The 21,627-nt window shown below is 51.0% G+C and overlaps 7 protein-coding genes across 7 annotated transcripts; 2 read left to right on the top strand and 5 right to left on the bottom strand.

The window, feature by feature from the left end:
* Nucleotides 1–1,889: 1,889 nt before the first annotated feature.
* Nucleotides 1,890–3,336, bottom strand: BO70DRAFT_369845 (putative protein kinase; the record flags this gene model as incomplete). The annotated part of the gene is made up of 5 exons (XM_025544707.1): nt 1,890–2,065; nt 2,111–2,279; nt 2,328–2,647; nt 2,698–3,044; nt 3,098–3,336. 5 exons carry the CDS (start codon nt 3,334–3,336, stop codon nt 1,890–1,892), a joined length of 1,251 nt encoding a protein of 416 aa, XP_025401023.1.
* A 508-nt stretch (nt 3,337–3,844) lies between these two features.
* BO70DRAFT_287934 (uncharacterized protein) lies at nt 3,845–4,187 on the bottom strand (the record flags this gene model as incomplete). Its single annotated transcript, XM_025539264.1, has 2 exons — nt 3,845–3,986; nt 4,114–4,187. 2 exons carry the CDS (start codon nt 4,185–4,187, stop codon nt 3,845–3,847), a joined length of 216 nt encoding a protein of 71 aa, XP_025401024.1.
* A 2,614-nt stretch (nt 4,188–6,801) lies between these two features.
* BO70DRAFT_360503 (fumarylacetoacetate hydrolase family protein) lies at nt 6,802–8,182 on the bottom strand. Its single transcript, XM_025542793.1, has 5 exons — nt 8,023–8,182; nt 7,731–7,969; nt 7,346–7,661; nt 7,185–7,281; nt 6,802–7,117 (listed from the first exon to the last, which is right to left on the bottom strand). The coding sequence occupies exons 1-5, from the start codon at nt 8,048–8,050 to the stop codon at nt 6,910–6,912; spliced, it is 888 nt and encodes a 295-aa protein (XP_025401025.1). The 5' UTR covers nt 8,051–8,182; the 3' UTR covers nt 6,802–6,909.
* Nucleotides 8,183–8,404: 222 nt separating this feature from the next.
* BO70DRAFT_386090 (putative regulatory protein Ral2) lies at nt 8,405–11,305 on the bottom strand (the record flags this gene model as incomplete). The annotated part of the gene is made up of 2 exons (XM_025545794.1): nt 8,405–9,216; nt 9,342–11,305. The coding sequence occupies 2 exons, from the start codon at nt 11,303–11,305 to the stop codon at nt 8,544–8,546; spliced, it is 2,637 nt and encodes an 878-aa protein (XP_025401026.1). The 3' UTR covers nt 8,405–8,543.
* A 135-nt stretch (nt 11,306–11,440) lies between these two features.
* Nucleotides 11,441–12,341, top strand: BO70DRAFT_210704 (uncharacterized protein). Its single transcript, XM_025538654.1, has 2 exons — nt 11,441–12,279; nt 12,328–12,341. Exon 1 carries the CDS (start codon nt 11,575–11,577, stop codon nt 12,019–12,021), a length of 447 nt encoding a protein of 148 aa, XP_025401027.1. The 5' UTR covers nt 11,441–11,574; the 3' UTR covers nt 12,022–12,279; nt 12,328–12,341.
* Nucleotides 12,342–12,940: 599 nt separating this feature from the next.
* On the bottom strand, nt 12,941–13,729 carry BO70DRAFT_422552 (uncharacterized protein; the record flags this gene model as incomplete). Its single annotated transcript, XM_025547567.1, has 2 exons — nt 13,120–13,729; nt 12,941–13,073 (listed from the first exon to the last, which is right to left on the bottom strand). The coding sequence occupies exons 1-2, from the start codon at nt 13,419–13,421 to the stop codon at nt 12,941–12,943; spliced, it is 435 nt and encodes a 144-aa protein (XP_025401028.1). The 5' UTR covers nt 13,422–13,729.
* Nucleotides 13,730–16,710: 2,981 nt separating this feature from the next.
* Nucleotides 16,711–19,340, top strand: BO70DRAFT_360507 (bZIP transcription factor). The gene is made up of 2 exons (XM_025542794.1): nt 16,711–18,081; nt 18,140–19,340. The coding sequence occupies exons 1-2, from the start codon at nt 17,085–17,087 to the stop codon at nt 18,970–18,972; spliced, it is 1,830 nt and encodes a 609-aa protein (XP_025401029.1). The 5' UTR covers nt 16,711–17,084; the 3' UTR covers nt 18,973–19,340.
* The last annotated feature ends 2,287 nt before the right edge of the window (nt 19,341–21,627 follow it).

Here is a 21,627-nt window from a genome sequence, read left to right on the forward strand (position 1 = left end):
ATTTATTAATTTAATTAAGCCAGATCTAAAAAATTTAAATCTATTTATTAAGTCTATTTACTTTCTTGAGCAGGTTCTCTTGGCGAGCCGGGCTGAGTGAATCCTGAGCTGACAAGCGGGTAATAACAAGCCTAATTTTATTATAAAATTATTCTTATTAAATTTTAATTAAATAATAATTTCTAAATTATATTTAATCTTAATAATACTTATATATAATTATTTAATTTAAATAAGATTATATTATTAGTAATTATTATTATATATAAATAATAATAAATAACTATTTTATAATTATAATATAATCTAATTATACTATAATATAATCTAACTATTATTATAGATAATAATTTAATAATTATTATAAAATAATTAATAAGTATAATAAATTATTAGATATATATAAATAATAATAAGTTATTATCTTTAACTTTTACTGAACTATGCTGTGACTCTCTAGTCTCTATACGCATGTCTCCAGGCCCCTATGAAAGGCTAACATTACCCGCAGTTACTTGCGGACCCCTAGAATCCCATATATATACTCAAGTACACCCGGGAGGAGGTGGGCTTCACCTGTGTAAGTATGCATATCCCGCGGATATCATCCCTTACACTGACCTAATTTACTACAGCTCCATCCAGCCCTCACTAATGCAGCTGTTGCTTCTGGCCTAATTGATTTCTACTTTCTTCAAGAGCAGCGGTGGTAGAATCGGTTGCGGCAGAATATTATCATCAGGTCGTCGACACCCTGTTCCGCGTTCGCGAAAATTGTAAACTGCGCAGTGTTAGTAAACATGCTGGGGATAGAGCAAACACATTGCTGGCCTCTTGCTTCTAGATACTGCCTGAAATTGACGATATCCATTAATGGGGAACTACAGGTATTCTTTTTTTCCAGAAGGGAGAAGCATCTGTTTAATTTTGTTACTTTGGAGAAGCAATCTCTATTCCAAGACATGGAGCGGCCTAACTGATTATGGCCGGGGTGCTCATATCATATGTACATCAACCTTTTTTCAGGGCACGAAACGACTAGATGACGCTTGACTGGGGTGCTTGTATATACAATCAATCTACGAGTCGGTCGGCTGGAAAACCTCAATATCAAAAAAAATCTATCTTTACAAATACTGGCCCCTTCATTTTGTCATAACGGGAATCCTTGTTTCCATCGTAGCAGAGCCTGATCCTGTCGGTTGAAGTATGATAAGGGGCATCGATATATGACCCCTATGTATAACACGAAGAATTAAAGATGCCTCTATGGTTGTGCCATGCAATATACTTTCATATCTGACTGACTCGGATTCATCCAGAATCGCTTCCTCAGCAAGAGGTACATTCCAGCGCCCCTGCTCGCGTGATATACCTTTTAATTCCCGCTAGTATGTTTTCAACATGACCAAGATGTGCTTCTACTGAGAGCCTGGCAGGAATGCCCCATGCTATTAGTTCTCGAAGTCCTGAAAGATGCCGTTGGTAATGGCTGATCCTTACGTATCTCCGGTAGCGTTGGTGTTTAAGGGCTAGCCGAAGCATATGCGAGATACGCGGAATCATTGGCCACAGGATGAACGCTCTGTATCCAGGTACATCTCGGCGTCATTTCATTCGCTTCGCGGGGAATTGGAAGCTAGTGCATTCGCATTCCATGGAGAATGTGAGGTAATAATATAGTTCATGCAGTGATTGCGCTAGGTGCTAATAAGTCCATCTATGGGAAGTTGTAAATCGAGCTGGGGCTCTCTCATGTATGGCTGTTTGATATATCGGGTCGTGGTTCAAAAAGGAAAGCCTGAACAGTCAGGTTTCTTAAGCGAAGAGATATACATTCACTGTACAGATAATGCCTATCCCCTTTCTCACCCATTCGCAGGTCTCTTTTATGTAAGCCACGGATGTGAAAGCAGGTCCTCCGCCGTGGTCCGGTCCTCAGGCCTCCAGCGTAGCGTTCTAGAAATAAGGTCTACAAACAGAGGCATTTCGTCGTCACCATCAATTTCTTTAGCCATAGATACCAGGTCCTTTTTTCCAATAAGCTCGGGAGTTTTGAATTGTCCTTCAATTCAGTTAGCTGCGTCTAGCTAGGACATAAGTAGCATACCTTCAGCGTCAAAATACCGATATGTTTCTCCTCCCCGGCTGAGAAGATCAAGTGGAGGAGGCCCCAGGAGAGAAATTATCTGGGCCAGATGGGCTTCGTCTGTAGAGCCTGAGCCGCACGAGTCCGGTGGTATATCGAAGGGCCCATGGCCATAGAACAGGTCCCAAAGCTAATAGACCATTAGTAGTGATCAGAATTATGATAATGAGGACTTTACCAGAACTCCCAAGTTCCAAATGTCAGCACTATAGCTCCAATCACCCCCAAGACAAACTTCTGGGGCCCGATATCCCTCTGGCTGGATGGGGTGGCTATTCGGAGGGCCGTCACCGTGTACAGCAAGCCCAAAGTCAGTTATTACCGATCTACCTAGTTCATCGGGCGATAGTCCCCAGTAATTTCGGGATAAGTATATGTCCCGACCGTCTAGTTGTTTCCGTGGAGAGGGGTTGTTCATCTCATCCTGCGCGACCGAATTCAGGATAGATGGGTTACGTAGGGACAATAAGATATTATCAGACTTTAGATCTTGTTTTTCTGTTAGCTGTGACCGATCTCAGAAGTAAACCGGTTGAATGACTAGTTACCTGTGTGAATAACATGACATTCGGTGTGGAGGTACCGTAGTCCTTCCAGTATAAGTTTAGATACTGGTTTCAAGACATCGAGGGGAATGATGTTTCCCTCGAAACGACGTTTCAGCATCCACAGGGGTTCACAAAGCGCATCAAAGACCATGCAAATATGAGTGCCGCCCGGACTAGCAACACGAAACGAGTCTAACAGAATGGCGACAAAGTTGCGGCCTGGATGCTGGGGACTTGCTTTAGTTATATGCTCAGTAATGCGCAACTCCTTCTCCGCAGACTCTTGAGATGCATAATTGCTTGCGTTAACTTTGATGGCCACATATTGGGGCGGAAGCCATCGCCATCTATTACACAGTGAGACAAGGCTTGAATATGTGATCAGATATTCTTCACATACTGGTGGAGATCGCGTGCTAGCCATACTGTTGAACTTGTTCCCCAACCTATTTTGGTGACAATTTGGTATCGGTTGTTGAGTATCTCATAAAGCCGTACAGGATAAAAGTGCTGAGGCTTATAATGGGGTGTGTGCTCTTCCTCAACCAGATCTGCCGTAGGGAGTAACTTTATTGGGAGGGGGGGGGGTTTGTAGGGAACGGACTGAATAATTCTTCTAAAGTATCTTCTAAGATACATGGCCACGAAGAGATGAATGAATCGCTGCCCACTTTGGCATTGACTGTTGCTGGTCGTGTTGAAAGCAGGGGGAGGCGGGTTTATAAGCGCAATGTGAATAGATATAATCCAATTGGTTGCCATGGATGGAACATAGTTATTCCATCTCCGGCTTAACTAGTAAGCGCACACACTGGTAACCACCGAAAAAGGATCTGCCAGGTGGCCACAAGCTAGAAGAGATTAAGCACCCAAGCACTCAAATATTAATGTCATCACTTCAAGAAGTATCGTACCTATTATTTACTAGCATCCTGCTCCTGCGTCTTAGGCTGTGTACAGGTGAAGCGTCCGGAAGCCCCTACACCCCTGAGATCCCCACATCTTATGAAGCATGCACGGGCCAACAGGCAACTTGTCATGTGATTTTTTTTACTCGCCTTGTTGAAGTATCCATCCATCCAACCAACTAATTAGATAGAATAATACTTCGCTATAAGTTACCGGCGCCTCTTCATGTCCAGTCCAATCATTTATTAAAGCTGCTCCTCGAATACACCACTCGCCCGTCTTTATACCAATGCCCTGACGTAACCCGCATTCCCTCCTTGTTGAATATCTGCCCCGATACGCGCAGGTCAGGATCTGCTTCAGAGTCATGTTCGTCGCCCCTAGCAAAATGATAAGCAAGATAATTGTTTTACAGCAATCTTTGTTACTTACGCAACTTCAACCCTCTCAGCCCATTTACTCAATTTTGGGTGTGTCTTAATTGAGCGGGTAATCATCGTATCATACTCTGGTATCGCTTGGGTGTTTTTCCAAAAAATGTCGAGCATTGCCCGCACAGTGGTCGAGAAGGATCGCGACATACTGGGAATTCGTGATAGTAACGGTGATGGTGATGGGGTAATGGACTGTTGTATATGAATATGAGGCAAATGGAATGATGATGGGGAAGTTCTTGATGTACTCAACTGGAGTTGTCGTTTATATATCTTAATTTTCCTCAACATCGGCCGTCTTCCACATGAGCAGAGCGCGTATTGATTGGTGACAATCAATCGGTATTGAAGAGGCTGAAACTGACTTAACCCCGCCACGCCCTACATTTCGATGTTGGTTTGGTCAGGCGTGAAGCCAAGGTGGACTTGACAGTAACGCCTACGTGGAGAATAATCCATGCAATGTATAACGCAGCGAGCCGCGAAGATGGGGGTTAGTTGAAGCGAGAAACCTTCAGCAAGCCCTGATTCGCGAAGGTGGGTGACAGGGTGAGTATTGGCTGAGGTTCAACAATGGACCTACGCTGTTTTCACAATTCTCACAGGCAGCAGGCTTTTCTCCTTCGGGCTTCTAGAGCGCAGAATGCCGTGAATCCAGGTGCATAGATACGGTAAGCAATGTTACAATTCAACCAGAGTAGCAGGAGCATGACTCCGTGTCTTCGGTGCTGGTGGCAATCGTTGCGTGCAGCACCAATCGCGCGTCGAGTAGTAAATACCATAGTTCCTTGAATCGCCAGTTGCCTTACAGGTTCCCTCAGGCATAGAAACCCTATTACGTAGATGAGGTGGAGATCAGACAACGGAGAAGTAGCCCATTGACATTTGATGAGGGAAGATGCCTCTCGGGCCCGCCGGAAAGTAAATTGCATATTGGGGTGGGTCAGCATGAGGAGCGTGGCCAAAACCCCGTTTCGGCGGCAGATCTCAGACCATTATCAAACCTCCATTCTGAACCGTGGTTCAGAATGTCAATCAATGATAACCATCCATTTTCGGAAGCATGACTTATACTTGAACCAGAAGCTCCACGTAGTTAATAGTAAATTCATCATTACCGCGCAAGCGCGCAAGACTCGTGTTCTTCTTCCCTGGCTAGACAGTATGGTTGTTATTGTCTGAACTTTCTTTGATCATGTACTCCGTACTCCGTACAAGAGCCTCTCCTATCTGGGTAAGACTGGATCGGGAATGAGTTACGAAGAGCCCACCGGCCAAATCGCGCTATACTAGGAATCGACGATATAATATTCTAATTTTGATTTGATATTTGATAGATTGGTCTCCTGATGTGTCTATTTCTGGAGAAGAAAGCATTAAACATTATCGAGAAGTAGGTCAGAGGATCAAATAGGTTTCAAACAGTAAGAGAGCAGAAAGTACATCCATCCTTGTTATATTAACCAACTACTGACAATATTGCAGGGATTGCAGACAATGTACGGCGTATGGAGGAGTATAGGTAGGTAGGTATACCCGTGGAATCAGGCAGAAATAAGGCAAACGTGAAGCGATCAGGGATGTGGCCGAGATGGATAGATAGATAGATAGATAGATAGGGCCAACGGATCGATATCGGATCAAGGGAAGGGAACGGACTAAGCCGGACCGGGTTCTATCTAGATTGTACGGAGTAGTTACTCTATAGAAGCGCACCTATCTAGTATCTAGATCTAGATCTAGGATTTTTTGCGACAGCTTTGCAAGCAAAACCCTATCTATCTATCTAGATACTCTTGACTCACAGCGCGACCCCGACCTGGAACAGTAGGTAGGGATCGGTCAAGGATGTGAAGTAGTACTTACTCTATGCATACTCCGTACTCCATAGCTCTGTGGTAATGGTAATGGCATAATAAAACGGTAGCAGAAAGAAGGCATTTTGATAGTCAGGGTGAGTGGGTGCGTCATTATCAACAGTTGACGGGCAACACCGTAGAAAAGACAAACTGCCATCCATCCACGCCGTAGAATCATCTCTATAATTATTTCTGTTGGGGTTGAGCTGTCATTCAAAGATCCAGATCGCCACTGCGTCGGCGATACGCAATATATATATCATATATACTCGGAGCCATTCTGCCATCAACTTATATTGCAATCCACCATTGCTATATCGCACTACGGAGTAGCTATATAACTAGATAACACAGCATCCGGCATCTTGGAAAGCTATTACCATGGCCATGATTGCATGGTTTGCTTCTCGGCATGTCGGCGGAGTAGATTTACTCCGCTAGGATAATTACTTACCCGTGCGTCCGGACGCAGGTGAGGTGACTCTTGCAGGCTGGACGACTCAGTACCTGGTATCGTATGTAGGTTGAAATGGCAATCAGAGTAGAGAGCATGGCGGTGGCTCACTTACTGCTATTCAATTCGTGGCTCCTTGGGCGTTGAGACATTATTGTTACAGTGTATTGCGGTGTTGAGATTCAATGCGGTACTAACTACAGTATGGCATCTGGCTATCTGCAGGTGATGGTTTGTGGGGACTTAGTCAGCGTGGGGTGTGGGGGACACTAAATTACCTCATGTTGTTTGTTGGTCCGCGCGCATCGTTATCATTGATGTCTCCCCTTGCGTCATTTCGTTGTTAGCTAGATATTACTACTGCTATGTACGGAGGACTCCGTACTTGCTTCCGGGATATGTGTTGCCTTTCTATGTTATATACACTTAGGTAAGATTAATAAACCTGTTCTTTTGTATCCTGTATAGTATATATGTCTGTCTCTATACTACTATTCTTGCCTCATGTACAGTAACCTGGTCGCAACTATAGACTCCAATCCCAACGCTCTGGTGTTTATGCCTGGTTCTCCACCTTCGTGATAAGCGTTCCGATGTGGGGCTGCAACTCGACAGAGAACTCATCGCCCGCCTTCAAGAACTCCTTGGGATTCTTCGCAGCGCCAACTCCCGGGGGAGTACCCGTCAGGATAATAGTTCCAGCAGGGAGGGTAGTTCCCTGAGACAGGAAGCTGACAAGCTGAGGCACGCTAAATATAAGGTCGCTATTTAGGATTGTGTGTCAGCACTGGTTCTACCAAATTAGATGGGTAGGATTATTAAAAAGCATACGTCAGAGGGCAGTCCTGCATGACCCGTCCATTCTTTGCTCCGCGGATATGGAACTTGCTAGCATCGGGGAACTGGGCAGCTGAGACAAGAACGGGACCTAGGATGGTTGCATCAGCACAGAGTACCAGACAGGCTGGGAGATATAAAGAGCGAGTCTATACCAATCGGGCAAGAGGTATCGAATCCCTTAGAGAAGCACCACTGGCTCTGGTTCATCTGGTAGGTCCGGCTAGAGACATCGTTGGCAGCCGTGTATCCGAGCACATAGTCCAACGCGTCCGCCTCGCTGACATCTTTCGCGTCACGGCCAATCACGATAACCATCTCCGACTCGTAGTCACCCGTATCGTCGACCTGCGTGATCTTGGGCAGAATGGTCGGGGCCGGCCAGGGGTCTGAGAGGGCGGTCGACGGCTTCATAAATAGAGTCGGGACGTCAGGGATGGCAAGCTTCATCTCGGCGGCATGCGAAACATACTGCGCGCAATTGGTTAGTCCGGCGCTGGACTGCCTGAGCTGATAGATCGCGGATAAGGGTAAACTCACGTTCAGACCAATGCATCGAATCGATCCAACTTCGCTCTGCGCCAGGGGGGACAGGATGCGCTCGACGGTCTCAACTAATTCGGTCTTCTGGCCAGGGTTGAGGACAGAGGTCCCCGAGAAGGGCCGCACAGAAACCTCCTTGCCCTGGTATACTGCCAATCCCACATCGACAGACGCGTCAACAGGTTCGCCGATCAGAACCTTGGAGGGGTTCGACTTCGGGATGAAGCGCACAAGGCCTGCATGACATTAGCACCAATTCAGCCGGGGCAGGAGGTACATGGACACGTACGCGAGAACGTGGATGCGACTTTGGACATGATGTGGTTGGTCGGGAGAGGATCAGTTTAAGCGATAAAGATATGTGGCAGATTCCCAGGGTGAAGTGATCTGCTTTTAAAGAAGGCTGGGGGGATAATGCTACCCCGATATCGCCACAATCTGGACGCGGGGTGGGGGGGGGGGAAGTGGGAGGGAAGGAGGGGCAGCACTGGCTTTGCCGGTGGGAACCGATCCGTTCCTCGGCCTCACCGCCTGGCAGTACCCGAGGGTCCGAGGATTCTGCCCGATCAGAGAAATACAGACAGCCTGGGAGAGGAAAAGATCAACAAGGAAATCTATATGTAATCCCATCCCCTCATCCTCATACACAGAAACTAACAACTAACCCTTCACGACACTGTACCACTCGATAAAGGCACCCTAAATATCCAGAGTAACGAATGCACAATCAATGCACTACATCATCGCCGTTCATCGTCCCCATCCCCCAACCACTCACATGGAGATTCCACGTTACAACCACCCAGCCCCCTAAACCCCACCCGCCAAAGGCTGCACATGCACCTGATTATTCGCAGCCACAACATCCAAACCACCCGAACTAGCCGAGGGCCTAACATTCCTCTCCCTGAGCCTCCTCCCCTCCATCAACCCCCTGAGCCCCCGCTTCTGCAGTCCAATAACACAACTCAAATCGCCCGTCCAGATCTCCCTCTCGGGCCGCATCTCCGCCTCCGTATTCCTCCTGGACGAGGACCCCACCATCTCGGAATCGGAGTGATCGTTTAAACTGGAGACAGAGGTGGATGTACTCGCATTACTAATGGAGTCTTCGCGCTCACGCTCGCGCTCACGTTCACGTTCACGTTCACGTTCCCGTTCCCGTTCCCGCTCGAGCATGAGTTTGCGTTCGCGTTCAGTCTCCCGGTCGAGGCCGGCGGTGCTGCGCTGACGCCGGCTGAAGATGTTCGTGTTGATGCGCAGCGGGATGCCGCGGGAGCCGGTGGTGTTGCTGCCGGTGGCGGAGCTGGTGGCGGAGATGGTCGACGTGCCGTGTTCGGTGTCGGAGGAGTCAGAGGTGAGGTGGCTTTGATGGGAGGGGGTCGTGCCGGTGGTCGTGCCAGTTGTGGTGGTGCTGGTGGCGACGGATTCGAGGGTGGCGAGGTGGGCGCCGTTCAGGGCTTCGAGGGTGCCGCCGAGGCCGCTAGTGAAGCCGGTGCCGCGGCCGCCGCCGGCGGCCATGGCGGCGGCATTGAAGACGGCGGCGGCGTTGCGGCCGTCCAGGACTTGGTGGAGGCGTTCGACGGTGGCTTCGAGGAGGCCGTCGACTTGATAGGGGCGGGCGAGTTGGAGGAGCGAGCAGAGGATTTGGGGCGTCGCGAGGGGGAGTTGGCGGGGGGGAGGGAGGAGGTGTAGAAGTAGTGGACGAGGACTTGGAGGGTCAGGACGGTGTGGGGGAGGTAGAGGACGCGGGGGCGGGAAGTCGGCGAGAGGCTATGGGCGGAGGGGATCTCGAGGTTGGCGAGGAGAGATTTGGAGGTGACGGAGCGGTTGCTGACTAGGGTGCTGGCCGTGGAGTAGGTGCTGTTATGGCCGATGGAGGGCGTGATGGTGATGCTGGAGTTGCGGTGCGTGGCGGCGACTGAGGGACGGAGGGTAGCGGTTTCGGAGACGCCGCTGCCGTCGCAGGATTCGCGGAGGAGCTGGATGAAGTACGGGCCCCAGCGGCGGGTCAGGATGCGCGAGTTCACGGGGATGCGCTCGCCGCCGACGGCTTGGAGCTCCATGTCGGCCATCTCGGGCAGGGACTGGACGAAGCGCCCGAGTTCGTCGGACGCGGAGGTGAAGGGTCGGCCGCCGGAGGTGAGTTTGGTCAGTTTGTGCTGCATGGACGCGGGAATGGATGGCGCGCTGTATGACATGTAACCTGATGTGGGCGCCGCGCGGCACGCGTTGTTGTAGAGCCCGAAGGCCTCGAGTTCCACCATGCAGACGTGGGAGAAGTTGATGCGGCGATGGTTGTAGTCTTCAACCAGGCTGCGCTTGCGGTGGCCTAGGATGACGAAGGTGTTTCTTCGCGACCACAGGACGCCGCGGTTCCAGCTGCCGTGGCCGAACACAGACCCGCCGGCATCAATGCGGCCCCAGGTAAGGGTCCGGAGGTCGAGGGCCCAGAGGGCGTATTCCTGCTTGGAGGAGGTCAGGTAGGTTCCGCTCACGACGAAATGCCCGTTGATGACTCCTCCGTTGGGGAACCGCAACCCCGGAGGCGAGGCCTGGCTGGGCATAGGCTTCTCGACCAGTCGGCCATCTGCTAGGCGCACCTGGAGCTCCAGTTTCACGTCCAGGAAGTTGTAGTTTGAGTAGACCAACATCGGACATCCGTCGACCTGCGAATCCTCCAGCGGTTCCTGTACTTCCGGCTCCTCCGCAGCCGACCCGATGTCGGAAACATTCATGCCAACTAATGGAGCCACCACGCTGCGATAAGCGCCACAGCTTCTCCCTAGGTGGCTGGTGCTGGTCCATTTCAGGCTCCGCAGATTGAATACACTGATTTGCTCAATGTAGTGGTTTGAACTGTCCTGACCTCCGACGACTACCATTTCGGCGCCTCCAGTCCCATCGATATCCACTCCGATTGACCCCTGGTGTGGATTTGACGACGCGGGGTTGTGGTGGATCGCAGATAAGGGGGCACTGGCGGAGGTGAAATGGGCACTGGACGGCAGGATCGTGGCGCAGTGGGCATAGCGGCCCTGGGGGGAGTCGATGGCGGTAACACGGGTCCATGTCCGTGAAGGCACGTCGAATATGTGTATGTCGGACATGACCACAACCTCAGGCTGGGCCTCCTGTCCGTTTGAGCCGTTCGGGGCCGGTTCATTCAGCGCAGGCGACATGCCGCCATAGCACACCAGCTTCTGATCGCCCAGCGCGCAGACGCTGTGGAAGTAGCGCGGGCGAGGAACATCGCCGGTGGTTTCGATCTTCGTCCAGTGACGCCGGATCAAGTCCAGCTCGTATATGTCCGACGTCAGTTGCGGGCGGCTTTTGGACAGGACACGGCCACCGAACACGTAGAGTTTGTCGCCCAATATCGTCGTGGTGGCCCCGACTAGGGGGTGCGGCTCTCTGCCTGTCGTGCGGCGGACATTGCACACCAGACCCGATAGGTTGATGGGGCCCGAGTTCGCAGGCGGCTGCTGCTGCCCAGGCAGGACCCCTGACCCCGAGAGGTCTTCCCTCCCGGAGTCCATAAAGCCCAGACTCGACTGGCTTCTGGACATCATTCTGGAGATGTTTGAATTCTTTCACCGGGACAGTCCACTGAACCCAAGTATGTCTACCTTGGCCGGGAGTATGAGTTGTCGTGAAGCGGACTGTACCCGCGTGCCTCGGAATGCTCGCAAGACCCTTTCCCTAACACGTGTGTATCTCTCCAACCCTCAGCAGCTTATCTCCAAGTATGGCGCTAGTGGACTCCCGAATCGGCAGGGTGTCATCACACGCCGGGGGGGGAGGAGGGGAGGCACGATAAGGAAGGGCTCTGTGTCCCAAGATGGCGCGGGCGCGACGGACAGGCGAGGGCAATGGCGTCGGGGGGCGATGTTCAGCGTCTAAATCAGAGGGAGAGGGGGGGAAGGGAGGGCAGTGCGGTCGACGAGAATCAGGGGCCGGGCGGAAAAGGCGAAATCAGCCAGGGCACTCGGTGGCTTTCCCCGCCGCTACCGCAACCTGGATGGAGGAGGGGGAAGGGGCAAGGAGGTGGTCTGAAGGGTGGGATGGCCGATTGAAAAGATTGCTGCAGTGTAAGACCACCAACCACGTCACGGTAGCCCGGTTGAGAAGACACGATCGGAAGGGAGGACGAGGAGGGGAAAAGATGGATAGATGGATGGATGGATTAAGGTGCGGGTTCAAGGCGGTCGGGCGGTCGAGCGGTCGGTCTCGCTACTCGCTAGGTACTCACTCGTCAGCCAGTCCGTGGGTTCTTCTTCCCCGTTGACTCCAACGGTCCAGGCACGGTGGAGGAATCATCCGCCTGCTGAATGCTGATGCTTCCAGCTTCCGACTACTATCTCATTCTACTGGCAATCCTCGATGCCCCAATTGTGCGGACCCATCCAACTCAAACCGGGCCCAAAGGGTCATGATGCCCCGTCATGGGCCCTTTCCGCGCCGTTATTTATAGCACCCGCACAGGGTCCTGGTAACACCGCCATAAGACACCGTCCTTTTTGGAACCCTCAGCTGAGCTGATCTGGTCAAGCTGGTCCAGACTATTGTGCATGCCAGGGGCTGACGTCTGTAGATGCACCAGTGCCCGAGAAATCAGCGAGTCCCTTTTTTCATGTAGCCCCTGCAGGTCGGTCTACAATGCCCATCAGCGAGCGGGCAGGCAAGTGAGACGCGCATCTCTGCCCTGGGCAGTCCTGGATACAGGCTCGTATTTGAGATAGGGTCGGCCTATACTCCCTCACCACCAGGGGTTTTGCGTGCTCTCTCATGCAGACCGCTATATTAGTCACTGTCTTGGGATCATATCTCCAGTTCCTACTACGTATGCGTGCAGCGGCTCGACGGTAAGTACTACGCCATGCAGGAACAAGTTACCCCAGGGCGGTTCCTGCATTGGGATCATCGGCTTGCAGCAGCGGTATCCGCCTTCTCCCAGGTGACAGCGGACGTTTACAGCACGGATTCAGTAAGTATTCATTCTATTTGTCATCAGATATCGAGTTATTTCATGTCAAAGCCAAAACTTTCATTCATACCATGTTCTCTCTATCAAAAAACACCGGTCTAGCTTCACTCCGTGGCTACATTTACTGCGCCTCCTGAATAATAGGTATCTAGTCAAGGCTGGTGGGCGGGACGGTGTCGTCGTAATTTACCCCTTCTCGAGGCTGGTGAAGCGCAGGTAACTAACACATCTCGTCTGGAATCATCGCCGAAGTTCTCCTGGGCTGAGCATTCATAATATAGAGGATTTCGGCGGTGTTATAACTAGAAGTGGAGGCGGGGTAGAATATAATTAGATAAATCTTCTTGCTAGGGCTGATGATAAGAGCGAGTTCTAGATTATATCAGCTAGAACGATAACTACAGGATTTCTCGATAGGATATCCTGGATATATTCTTGATATAGATGTTGGCAGTGTCCTGTTGGTCAACTGTATTGTAGATATAGCTAATCTTGCACTCGAGGTCAGAGACAATGAATAATTTCAGACTAGAGCTATGAATCCTATTAATATTCTTGGTCCAGGCTTGGTGGGACTTGATACTGTTAGTACTTGGGCTGATAAGCTTGACGCCGCGAGCAGTGAACTCGGGCTCGAGCTTGGCGAAAGCACCGAGCTTCGGTGGTGGAGTTAGGGGTGAAGCTATCCTATAATCAGTCATATAAATCTTGTCCTGTTTGCTTTGCGCAGTGGAGACTTCTCGGTGGGCTTATATGTTGAGAGAAGAGGATGGCCCAGCTGTTGCTAATGTATTCGCATTATTCGTGGAAAGAGATGGGTTGGTTCGTTGGAGGTGTCAGTCTGGAAGTCGGGGCAACGCAGCCGAGGCGGAGACTGCAAGGAAGCCAAGTGTTAGAATGGAATGAGTCTCCCAAGCGTTGAGCATGAGGGGCATGATACTTCCGGAGCACGTTCCTGGGCCATTGTGGATGTGGTTGGGGGGAGGTTAAGTCTTTCCCAGACCTCTAAGGCACCAACTTCAAGGTAGGCAGTAAGTTGATTCCTTGGCGTGCTTCTGCTGACTAATAGCTTACAGAAACACGAGATTGGCAACAGTCCCCCTATCCGAAGAAATTATGCAAAAGACACTCCCCGATATATCCCTAATGTTTACCATAAATACACAGAAAAATATGTAAACTTCCCTAAGATTCGATGTCAAAATCCAGGTTGATTTACGACTATCTCTGCAGTGATGCGGGGTACTAGATCACTGGATAGATAGTAGCCATGGAGCTTGGGTTGGCCTTGTAGGGCTCTGGAGGAGATCAAACAATAAACTACTCTTGAGTCCTGCCCTCGAGGTCGAGACTTGCAAATTTATCTAGGCAAGCACTCGCCCCAGTAGAAAATATTCGTGCTGTGTTCTTCAGCGGCTCCATCGGAAAAACCCGTTGACGCTTGACACTGCCCCGATCTGCAAATAGTTCAACTGGCAAACTCTGTATACGAGCCTATTTGCAGGACCTGGCCAGAATTTAGCGCTAGGTAAGTCAGCGGCATAGTTCATCGTCTCTCTTTCCTATCAAGGTTATCGCGACCGGCTGCGCCCATCAGGGTTTTTTGGAAGTTCGAGAAAAGTTTTCTCGACGGCTTCGGAGCATCTCCGAAGGCGATAGGCCCTGTGAAGCCTTCGGCCGTAGAGCCGGGTCTGGACTTCAATTTTGGATGTTCAGACTTCAGCATCCCACTTGCGACCGTTGGAACGGATCCCTGGGACGAGTTTCATCCCTTGATTCAGATGTCGCATGGCATCTGACGCAGTACTGTGTGGTCTAGTCTGGATGGAAAATCGGGTCGTCGGTTGAGAATTACTCCAGATCGGCATCGCAGTGTCCACCCTGTAAGGCCATGGTCTCCTTAGTAGAAAGTACACTTCTGCCACCAACTTTCTGAAGTTCCCGTTTACGCACTAGGTTTAGCGCAGGTGCCTTGGGAAGACGGTCGCTTGATTAAGTCATCCGATATTATCGACCCGATAAACCCCACATGGTGCCACTTACAACTTGTTCGCGTATATTAGTGGCTAATATCCCGACACCAGACCACAGCAGGCCTAGTTATAGGAACCTTACTATACTAAATGCAGCATAGCCTGCATCCTTCCTATTATACTAGTTAGCGCTGGGTACTGCTTGCAGAACAGTGGAACACGGGAACTTCAGAAAATTGGCGGCAGAAGTCCCCTGATATTATCTGATGATTCGCCCGCACCACCTAGATAGATACCTAAGGGTGTCTGTCACTATTCGGACACCGGCGATACGCCCACGGCTCCAAGAGTACGATGAGAAGCTGAAACCGACCCTTGAAACTTTAAAAACTGGAGGAGCATCCTTCGGGGCTATCTATCTAGATACGTCCTACGACCACGAGACTACTACAATGATGTAGATACACTATGTAAGTACTCCGTACTACGACGCCCACAGTGCGGGCAAGAGGTAGGCCAGGAACCAAGCCGGCCGATACTCTCAGAAAGCCAATGGGCCAGCCAAAAATCGGCGAGGCGAGTTACCACGGGACAGAATAGGAAGAAGCGCCCATGCCTGCTCCTGAGGGGCTGTGGTACCCGGAGCCAAGCTCCGTTGCCGATGCTGGACCACGTTGGGAAAGGGGCCGCTATCCACTGGCAATCCACCAGGCCCCAGGGGCGATTGAACTTGAAGAGTCGAGATTATTGAAAATACTATCGAGATACACCACAGCTGGCCATTCTAGAACACCTGGTTGCATCGGATGTGGAACGGGGGCGACACCGTAGTGGATTCCATGCCCTAACCGGGGCACGATTCAACGGGTGCTTTGATTATCAAAGCTATTACAGAGTAGATTATTTGAGACTGTGAGGGGCTTCTCCCCCCAGATACTAGGAACGTCCCATACATAGTAGTGGATAGTGTTGCTTCTGAGGAGTCTGAGGATATTCTAGACTGGCCAGTATCAACTCCATCGACATACATGATTGGTGGACGGCACCACAATTGCTGTGACAAAATCGCAGACGTTGTTTGTATCGCGCTCATCACTGGCCCTGGGAGAGCCACCAACGTCATAGCTTCATGTGGTATCTACCCTCCGTACTATGTAGATATCTAGTTACATAGTCCTCCGTATATTAATAATGCACGGAGGAGTCGGAATTGTGCTCACCTCCGCCGCCGTTTCACTTGTTCGGAGAAACTGGCTTGAAACGGCAAGGTGTCAGAAGGGTGGTAAGCAGGCAGTGCCGCAGTACTCCGTACCATTGCGACCTCGGGGCCCGAGGCGGCGATCTATCTAGGGGGGGCGGCTCGTTAAGAAACTCTCTCGCATGCCTGGAACTCCCCTTTTCGTACAAGTCATCCGACAGAGTTTGCATCCCCCTTCTTGTCTGTCGCCCAAGGGGCTCGTTAGGTTGGTTGGTACGGGGTATACGGAGTACTGAGCACACAGGTAGGTAGGTAGGTAGGTAGGTAAATAGTGTCAAGTGTAAAAAGTAAATAAACACCCGATCTTATCGATGATCTCCTGATACGGAGTACTCTGCTTCCTGCTTTTTGTTCACCAAGGGGAGGGGAGGACGGGTGAGAACCGGTTAGAGTAATGCTTAAAGTAGACTATCTACTCCGTGCTCCATAGGGAGAGGTGGGTTTTCCCCTACTATTAGTACAAAGTACAGTAGCCCTGGTCCAAGGGGTTGACCAATCCGCTGGCCAGGCAGGGCGGGGTCAGGGCCACCAGCCGCTGACTTAGCCAAAGGACGCGCAAGCTCTTACCTGATTTCTATTCCTGGCGTGGAGAAGTTGCCCACCTGGTCTCTTCGCTTCCCCTGGCGATTGTGTCCACTTCGTTCCAGTCCCAATAATCCACTTCCTCTCCCTCCCAGTTCCAACTTCCAACCCGGCATTTATCCCTCCCTCATTATTAACCCCATCCCGTCCACTCCCACCCCCCCCCCCCCCTCTCCCCCCCAACCTTGGTCGATCCTCCCAATTTTCCACCTCCCTTTCCTCCCTCTACTGCCATCACCCATACAACCACCTACTCACCACCACCGACTTACCCCTACTATTCATCTGCCTTCACATTTGATTTCCCACACAGTTCCGCCTATCGTTTCCTTCTTTCTTTCTCATAGACCGCGTGTTTTCGTGCCTACTTAGCAACCTCTCCGACCGTCTCCTCCCTTTCGGCCTCGTCATCCGTCTCTCGCTACCTCTCCCCCTTTATCCACTCTCCTCCCGACCGTGCTCGATCTTCGTCGGAACGCGTTGCCCTGCGCCCTCGTTAACCTGGCAGCGCTACTCTCAACACACGCATATTTCCCCTCAGTCTAGTCACCATGGCTACGTTAGCGGAACACCCGGCTGTCGCGCCGTCATCGTTCGACCAGGACATCGAATCCTTCCTCAACCTTGATCAACTTGCCTACACCACCGCCGAGCCAGTCCGCTCGAAGACTGCCCTGGTCAGTCAACCGACCCTTCCAAGCACCGAGTTCAACGCAGGCGAAGTACGAAGTGCTGGTTTCGCTCAGACCAACCCACTACCAGTCGCATACCAAGGCCCCAGTCATCAGTATGATGAGCACAAGCAGCAAACCGGGCTCCCCCCGGGAGCGCTAGCTCACGCCATGACTTTCAACAACCATATGAACGGAATGGGCTACGGTGCTCCGAGCCCTGGATACGCTATGAACGGAGGAGACATGTATGCCGCCAACCAACTGAAGCGCGAGGAGGCTCCGTTGGATTTCAACAGTCCCCCTAGCCGTCCCCACTCGGAGATGGACCTGGAGTCCGACAGTATGGGAACTGTTCCGGCTTACTTTATTTCCCCAAACCCCAGCAACAAGAGTCAGTTTATCGACCCCAACGCCTTGGGAGGCCAGGAGGTTGTCCCCGCGGGTCCATCCACCCAGGTTGGCCGTATGTATCCGGGTATGCACCAGCAGCAAGCTGCGATGGCCAAGGCCGCCCAGCAGCAGAAGCATCACGAACTCCTCCGTCAGCAGCATATCCAGCAACAGCGCCGTGTCGAGGAGCACATGCAGCAGAATGGGGCACCCCACAGTCAAACCCCTCGCCCCCCCAATGCTGGCGTGGATGAACGCATCTCGCGCCTTCTACAGCAAATGCGGCAATCGGCTATGAGCTCTCCTGACGGCTCGCCTTCTCCTTCTATGTTGCCCCAGATGGCCAAGGCCAAGAAGGATGAGCAGGATATGGATGAAGACGAGAGGCTCTTGGCCAGTGAAGAAGGCAAGAAGCTTAGCAGCAAGGAGCGTCGTCAACTTCGGAACAAGGTCTCGGCTCGTGCCTTCCGATCCCGCAGAAAGGGTATGTAGTCCTTTGTTTTCGATACTATGTACTTGCTCGGTCAACTGACCTTTTCTAGAATACATCGGCCAGCTCGAAAGTGAAGTTGCTGCCAAGACCAACGAAGCCCACGACCTTCGTCTTCAAAACCGTGCCCTTTTTGAGGAGAACGCTCGCCTCACTGACCTCGCCCGAATGCTCCTGTCATCCCCGAACTTTTCTCAGTTCCTTGATGAGATGGGCCCCAATGGTGTTTCCATCCCCAGCCATGTGCAACCGCACCCGCACTCGCAGCACCACCAGCATCCTCAACAGCCACAGCCCCAGCAGCAGCCGTCACAACAACAGGCGCCTCTGTCGCAGCCGCCCATGCAGCAGCCCCAAGTTGGCATGGTTATGGTCCCCAACCAAGGACTTGATGTTTCTGCGATGGGACTGAACAACGGTGGCTGGAACTCGGGAATCGACATGAACTACGGCAATGCTAATGTCTTTGCCGTTCTGGAAGTCCCGGAGCCAGTCATCGACACCGAAGCCCTCTCGAGAAAGTCGCCTAGCCTTGGGGAATATTGCCTTCCCAGCATCCCCAGCTCGAAGGACGAGGCCCCTGTCCTGGAGTCTATGCCGACTCTTGTCAAGGCAGAGGGACAGTCTACGATCGGCGTTGAGAACCCGGATATTGTGATTGACGAGTCCGACCCTGCCTTCGCTCTCTTTACGGACAACCCCGCCGCCTCCATCTCCGAGTCCACGACTCTCTTCTCTGGTGTTCCCGCTGGCAAGACCACTCCTGCTTTTGAGCTCGTGGTCGCTGGCGAAGTCCGGGATAGCAGCAAGCGCTTTGCTCATCTCTGCCACAGCATGGAAGCTGCGTTTGAACGTGTTTCCATGATGACTGCTCATCTTTTATGATTCCCTATATTGCGCAATTGAGCCTATTCTATAATGTCAAGCTGGTTCTTCGTTTGCTACTTCTCCTTTTGCTAGTGTTTCAGGGCTCTGGACACTCCATGTAGACACCAATGTTTTTCCTTTGTCGATGATCTTGTGACTATATACTTTTATTTGCTGCCCTTGGTCCTGGTCTCTGTTGGTTGCCCTCATTTATTACTTCTATCTCTTTCTGTTCTTTGTTCGTTCTGGGGGGGTTTGACAGATTTGGTTTTGGTGTATTGTCAAGGGAAAGGTCTTACGGAGGGGAATCTGGGAATTCGGGTATTGCTTGGACTGGCTGTTAAGGAATACAATAAAGACACAAAATCGAAATGATCCAAAAAGTTGAGATCCCATGATTGAATACTCCGTAATGTGACTGTCGCGCGGCGGGCGGTCAGGCAGCAGCTGGCCTGAGGATTCCGAAGGCCAGCGTGGCCATTAACTAGTTAACTAACTTGTTCACTGATAGTCATGTGGCCTCGCTTGTTCCCGCCTTTAGCTCGAGCGATATGCTTCTTGCCTGAGGATTCCTGACCGCCTTGCTACCGTGACTGCCGCGTGTCTGCCTGAGGTGTACAGACCTGCGGGTAGTACAGTAGTGCTGCCGTTTTACCCCATCAAATTTCATCCAAAAAGTACAGTAAACGCATGTTCTTTATTAAGGCAACCAGCTGCCTTGAAATGGATGGGAATAAATGAACAATTATATGTAAGACCTATACCATCGCATGTGTCTTTCTCGGCATCCCAAGATACGCCCACTGAGGAGGGGGGGGGGGGGGGGGGGTGCCATTTATTCGAAAATACTATGTGCAAGTGTTTGAGTGATTGGTTGGTCTTAAACCCTACAGGAAGTGTCGGGTCATACATAGATATAGTATATATGTCTATCGCGAACGTACCTTTTCCCACATGAGCCCGAAGCCTGCGGATAAGTAGTACGGACGGAGTACTAATACTGGCCGGGATGGTGCGCCACCAACCCCAGGTGACCGTCGCGAACTTCATCTCTTGGGATCATAATCCTCTTTTAAAAAAAAAGCCTTCGTCAGTCCGAGCGAGACTGCTAGACTAGAGGGGGCGAGGCGAGGCCTCTTGCTCACAAGGTGATAACAATTATTGAGTTACCGATCTATGGGTACGTTCTCAGCTCCTTATTTGGATTTCCCTCACACGAGTCATACCGAACATGAACATGCTGCGGGTGATTGACAAGCAACGCCTACTGCTCGTCCGTGACTCCTGAAGGTACAGATGGGCGGCCTGTCGGCGTGTTGATCCCAGCACTCGGTTCGATTCCCTGTATAGAGCGGCCTGGAGATGGTTGCCTCGGCGGTCAGGCCTGGATTACTTCCTGTTCGTGGTCTAGGTTGCGGCAAACGATAAAAACAACTTTCTGCTCTACTACCTTAACTAAAGAGAATACGGGCGCAGGATATGAGCAGTTATGTGGTAATACTTGTTCTAATTGGCGAGAATAAGAAAATGATAGTTATAGTTAAGAGGATATCAGTTGAAATGTCAATTTAACCAAGAGGGAAGAAAAGGCGTGCGGTATTACCGGGGGGGGTGGGGGGGGGCAGCCCTCACCGCATTCGAATCATCCGGCAGATTCTCAGTTACTTACCGCCATTACACGTGACATTAGTCCTGCTGCCTGCGATGTCAGGCTCCCGATCCCATCAGGCCGCTGATGCCCGAACATGATTTAATGGATCTCTCGCTTAGCTGCTGTAGAAAGGAAGCCGCAAAGAGACATAGGTTTCAATCCATCTTCCCTTGGGTGCCCTCCATTCCCCGACATTGTTCTTCTTGTTATTATTTTTTTCCCTTGATTTTTATTACCATCATTCAAATGTGGTCGACCCGCCGACCAACGGAGTGAGCCAATCTAATCAGATCCGGCCTGAGCCCGAATTCTCCAAAGATAATCGTAGATTGAATATTACACCGTAAGTATCAACCCGTCTGTTTGTCTTGGGGTACTGGGTCAGGGCGTGGGAATACCAAGGTTTGTACGGCGTAGTTCGCACCAGTAAAAAATTAATTCCGCCGGTCCGCGGGTTCCCTCGGCTGGCTTTGGCATCGTGCAGCTTTCCTGCATACCATTGAAGATTATCCCATTCTATGATCATTATTCTGTGTCCTACATGCTTGGATAGTTTCTCTTGGACAATAATGTCTCTGTAGTGAGCATGATCCAGAGGTTCTTCCTTATTCCTGTCATTGAGAATGCAATTGAAACTTAACTTTTCTAGAGCAAATCTCACCCCCCCCCCCCCGGATACCAGCCCAAACCAGCGGTTCCAACCGCCTGCACCTGCAAGTTGTGCGTTTTTCGTTTTCGTTTTCCTTTCCTTTCCTTTCCTACTTTCCCGTCAACGGTGGTGGATCGGTTTCGCGTGCTGGCCGGCCCACAATAGATTGATAGCGTATCATACACAGTCAGTGTATCAGGTATCCATTCCCATTATTTCCCACAGCGAAATACCTGGTATTCCTAGCGCGGTCGGGTACAGTGGGGTACACCGCACTGTCACAGGAAATAGGCGCACCCTGCACCTCACACTCACAACCTCTCTCCTCTCTATCTATCTACCTACACCAAGAGAATCACAGACTTCGGCTGCC

This window comes from Aspergillus heteromorphus (assembly GCF_003184545.1).
Source record: "Aspergillus heteromorphus CBS 117.55 chromosome Unknown BO70scaffold_7, whole genome shotgun sequence".
NCBI lineage: Eukaryota > Fungi > Ascomycota > Eurotiomycetes > Eurotiales > Aspergillaceae > Aspergillus > Aspergillus heteromorphus.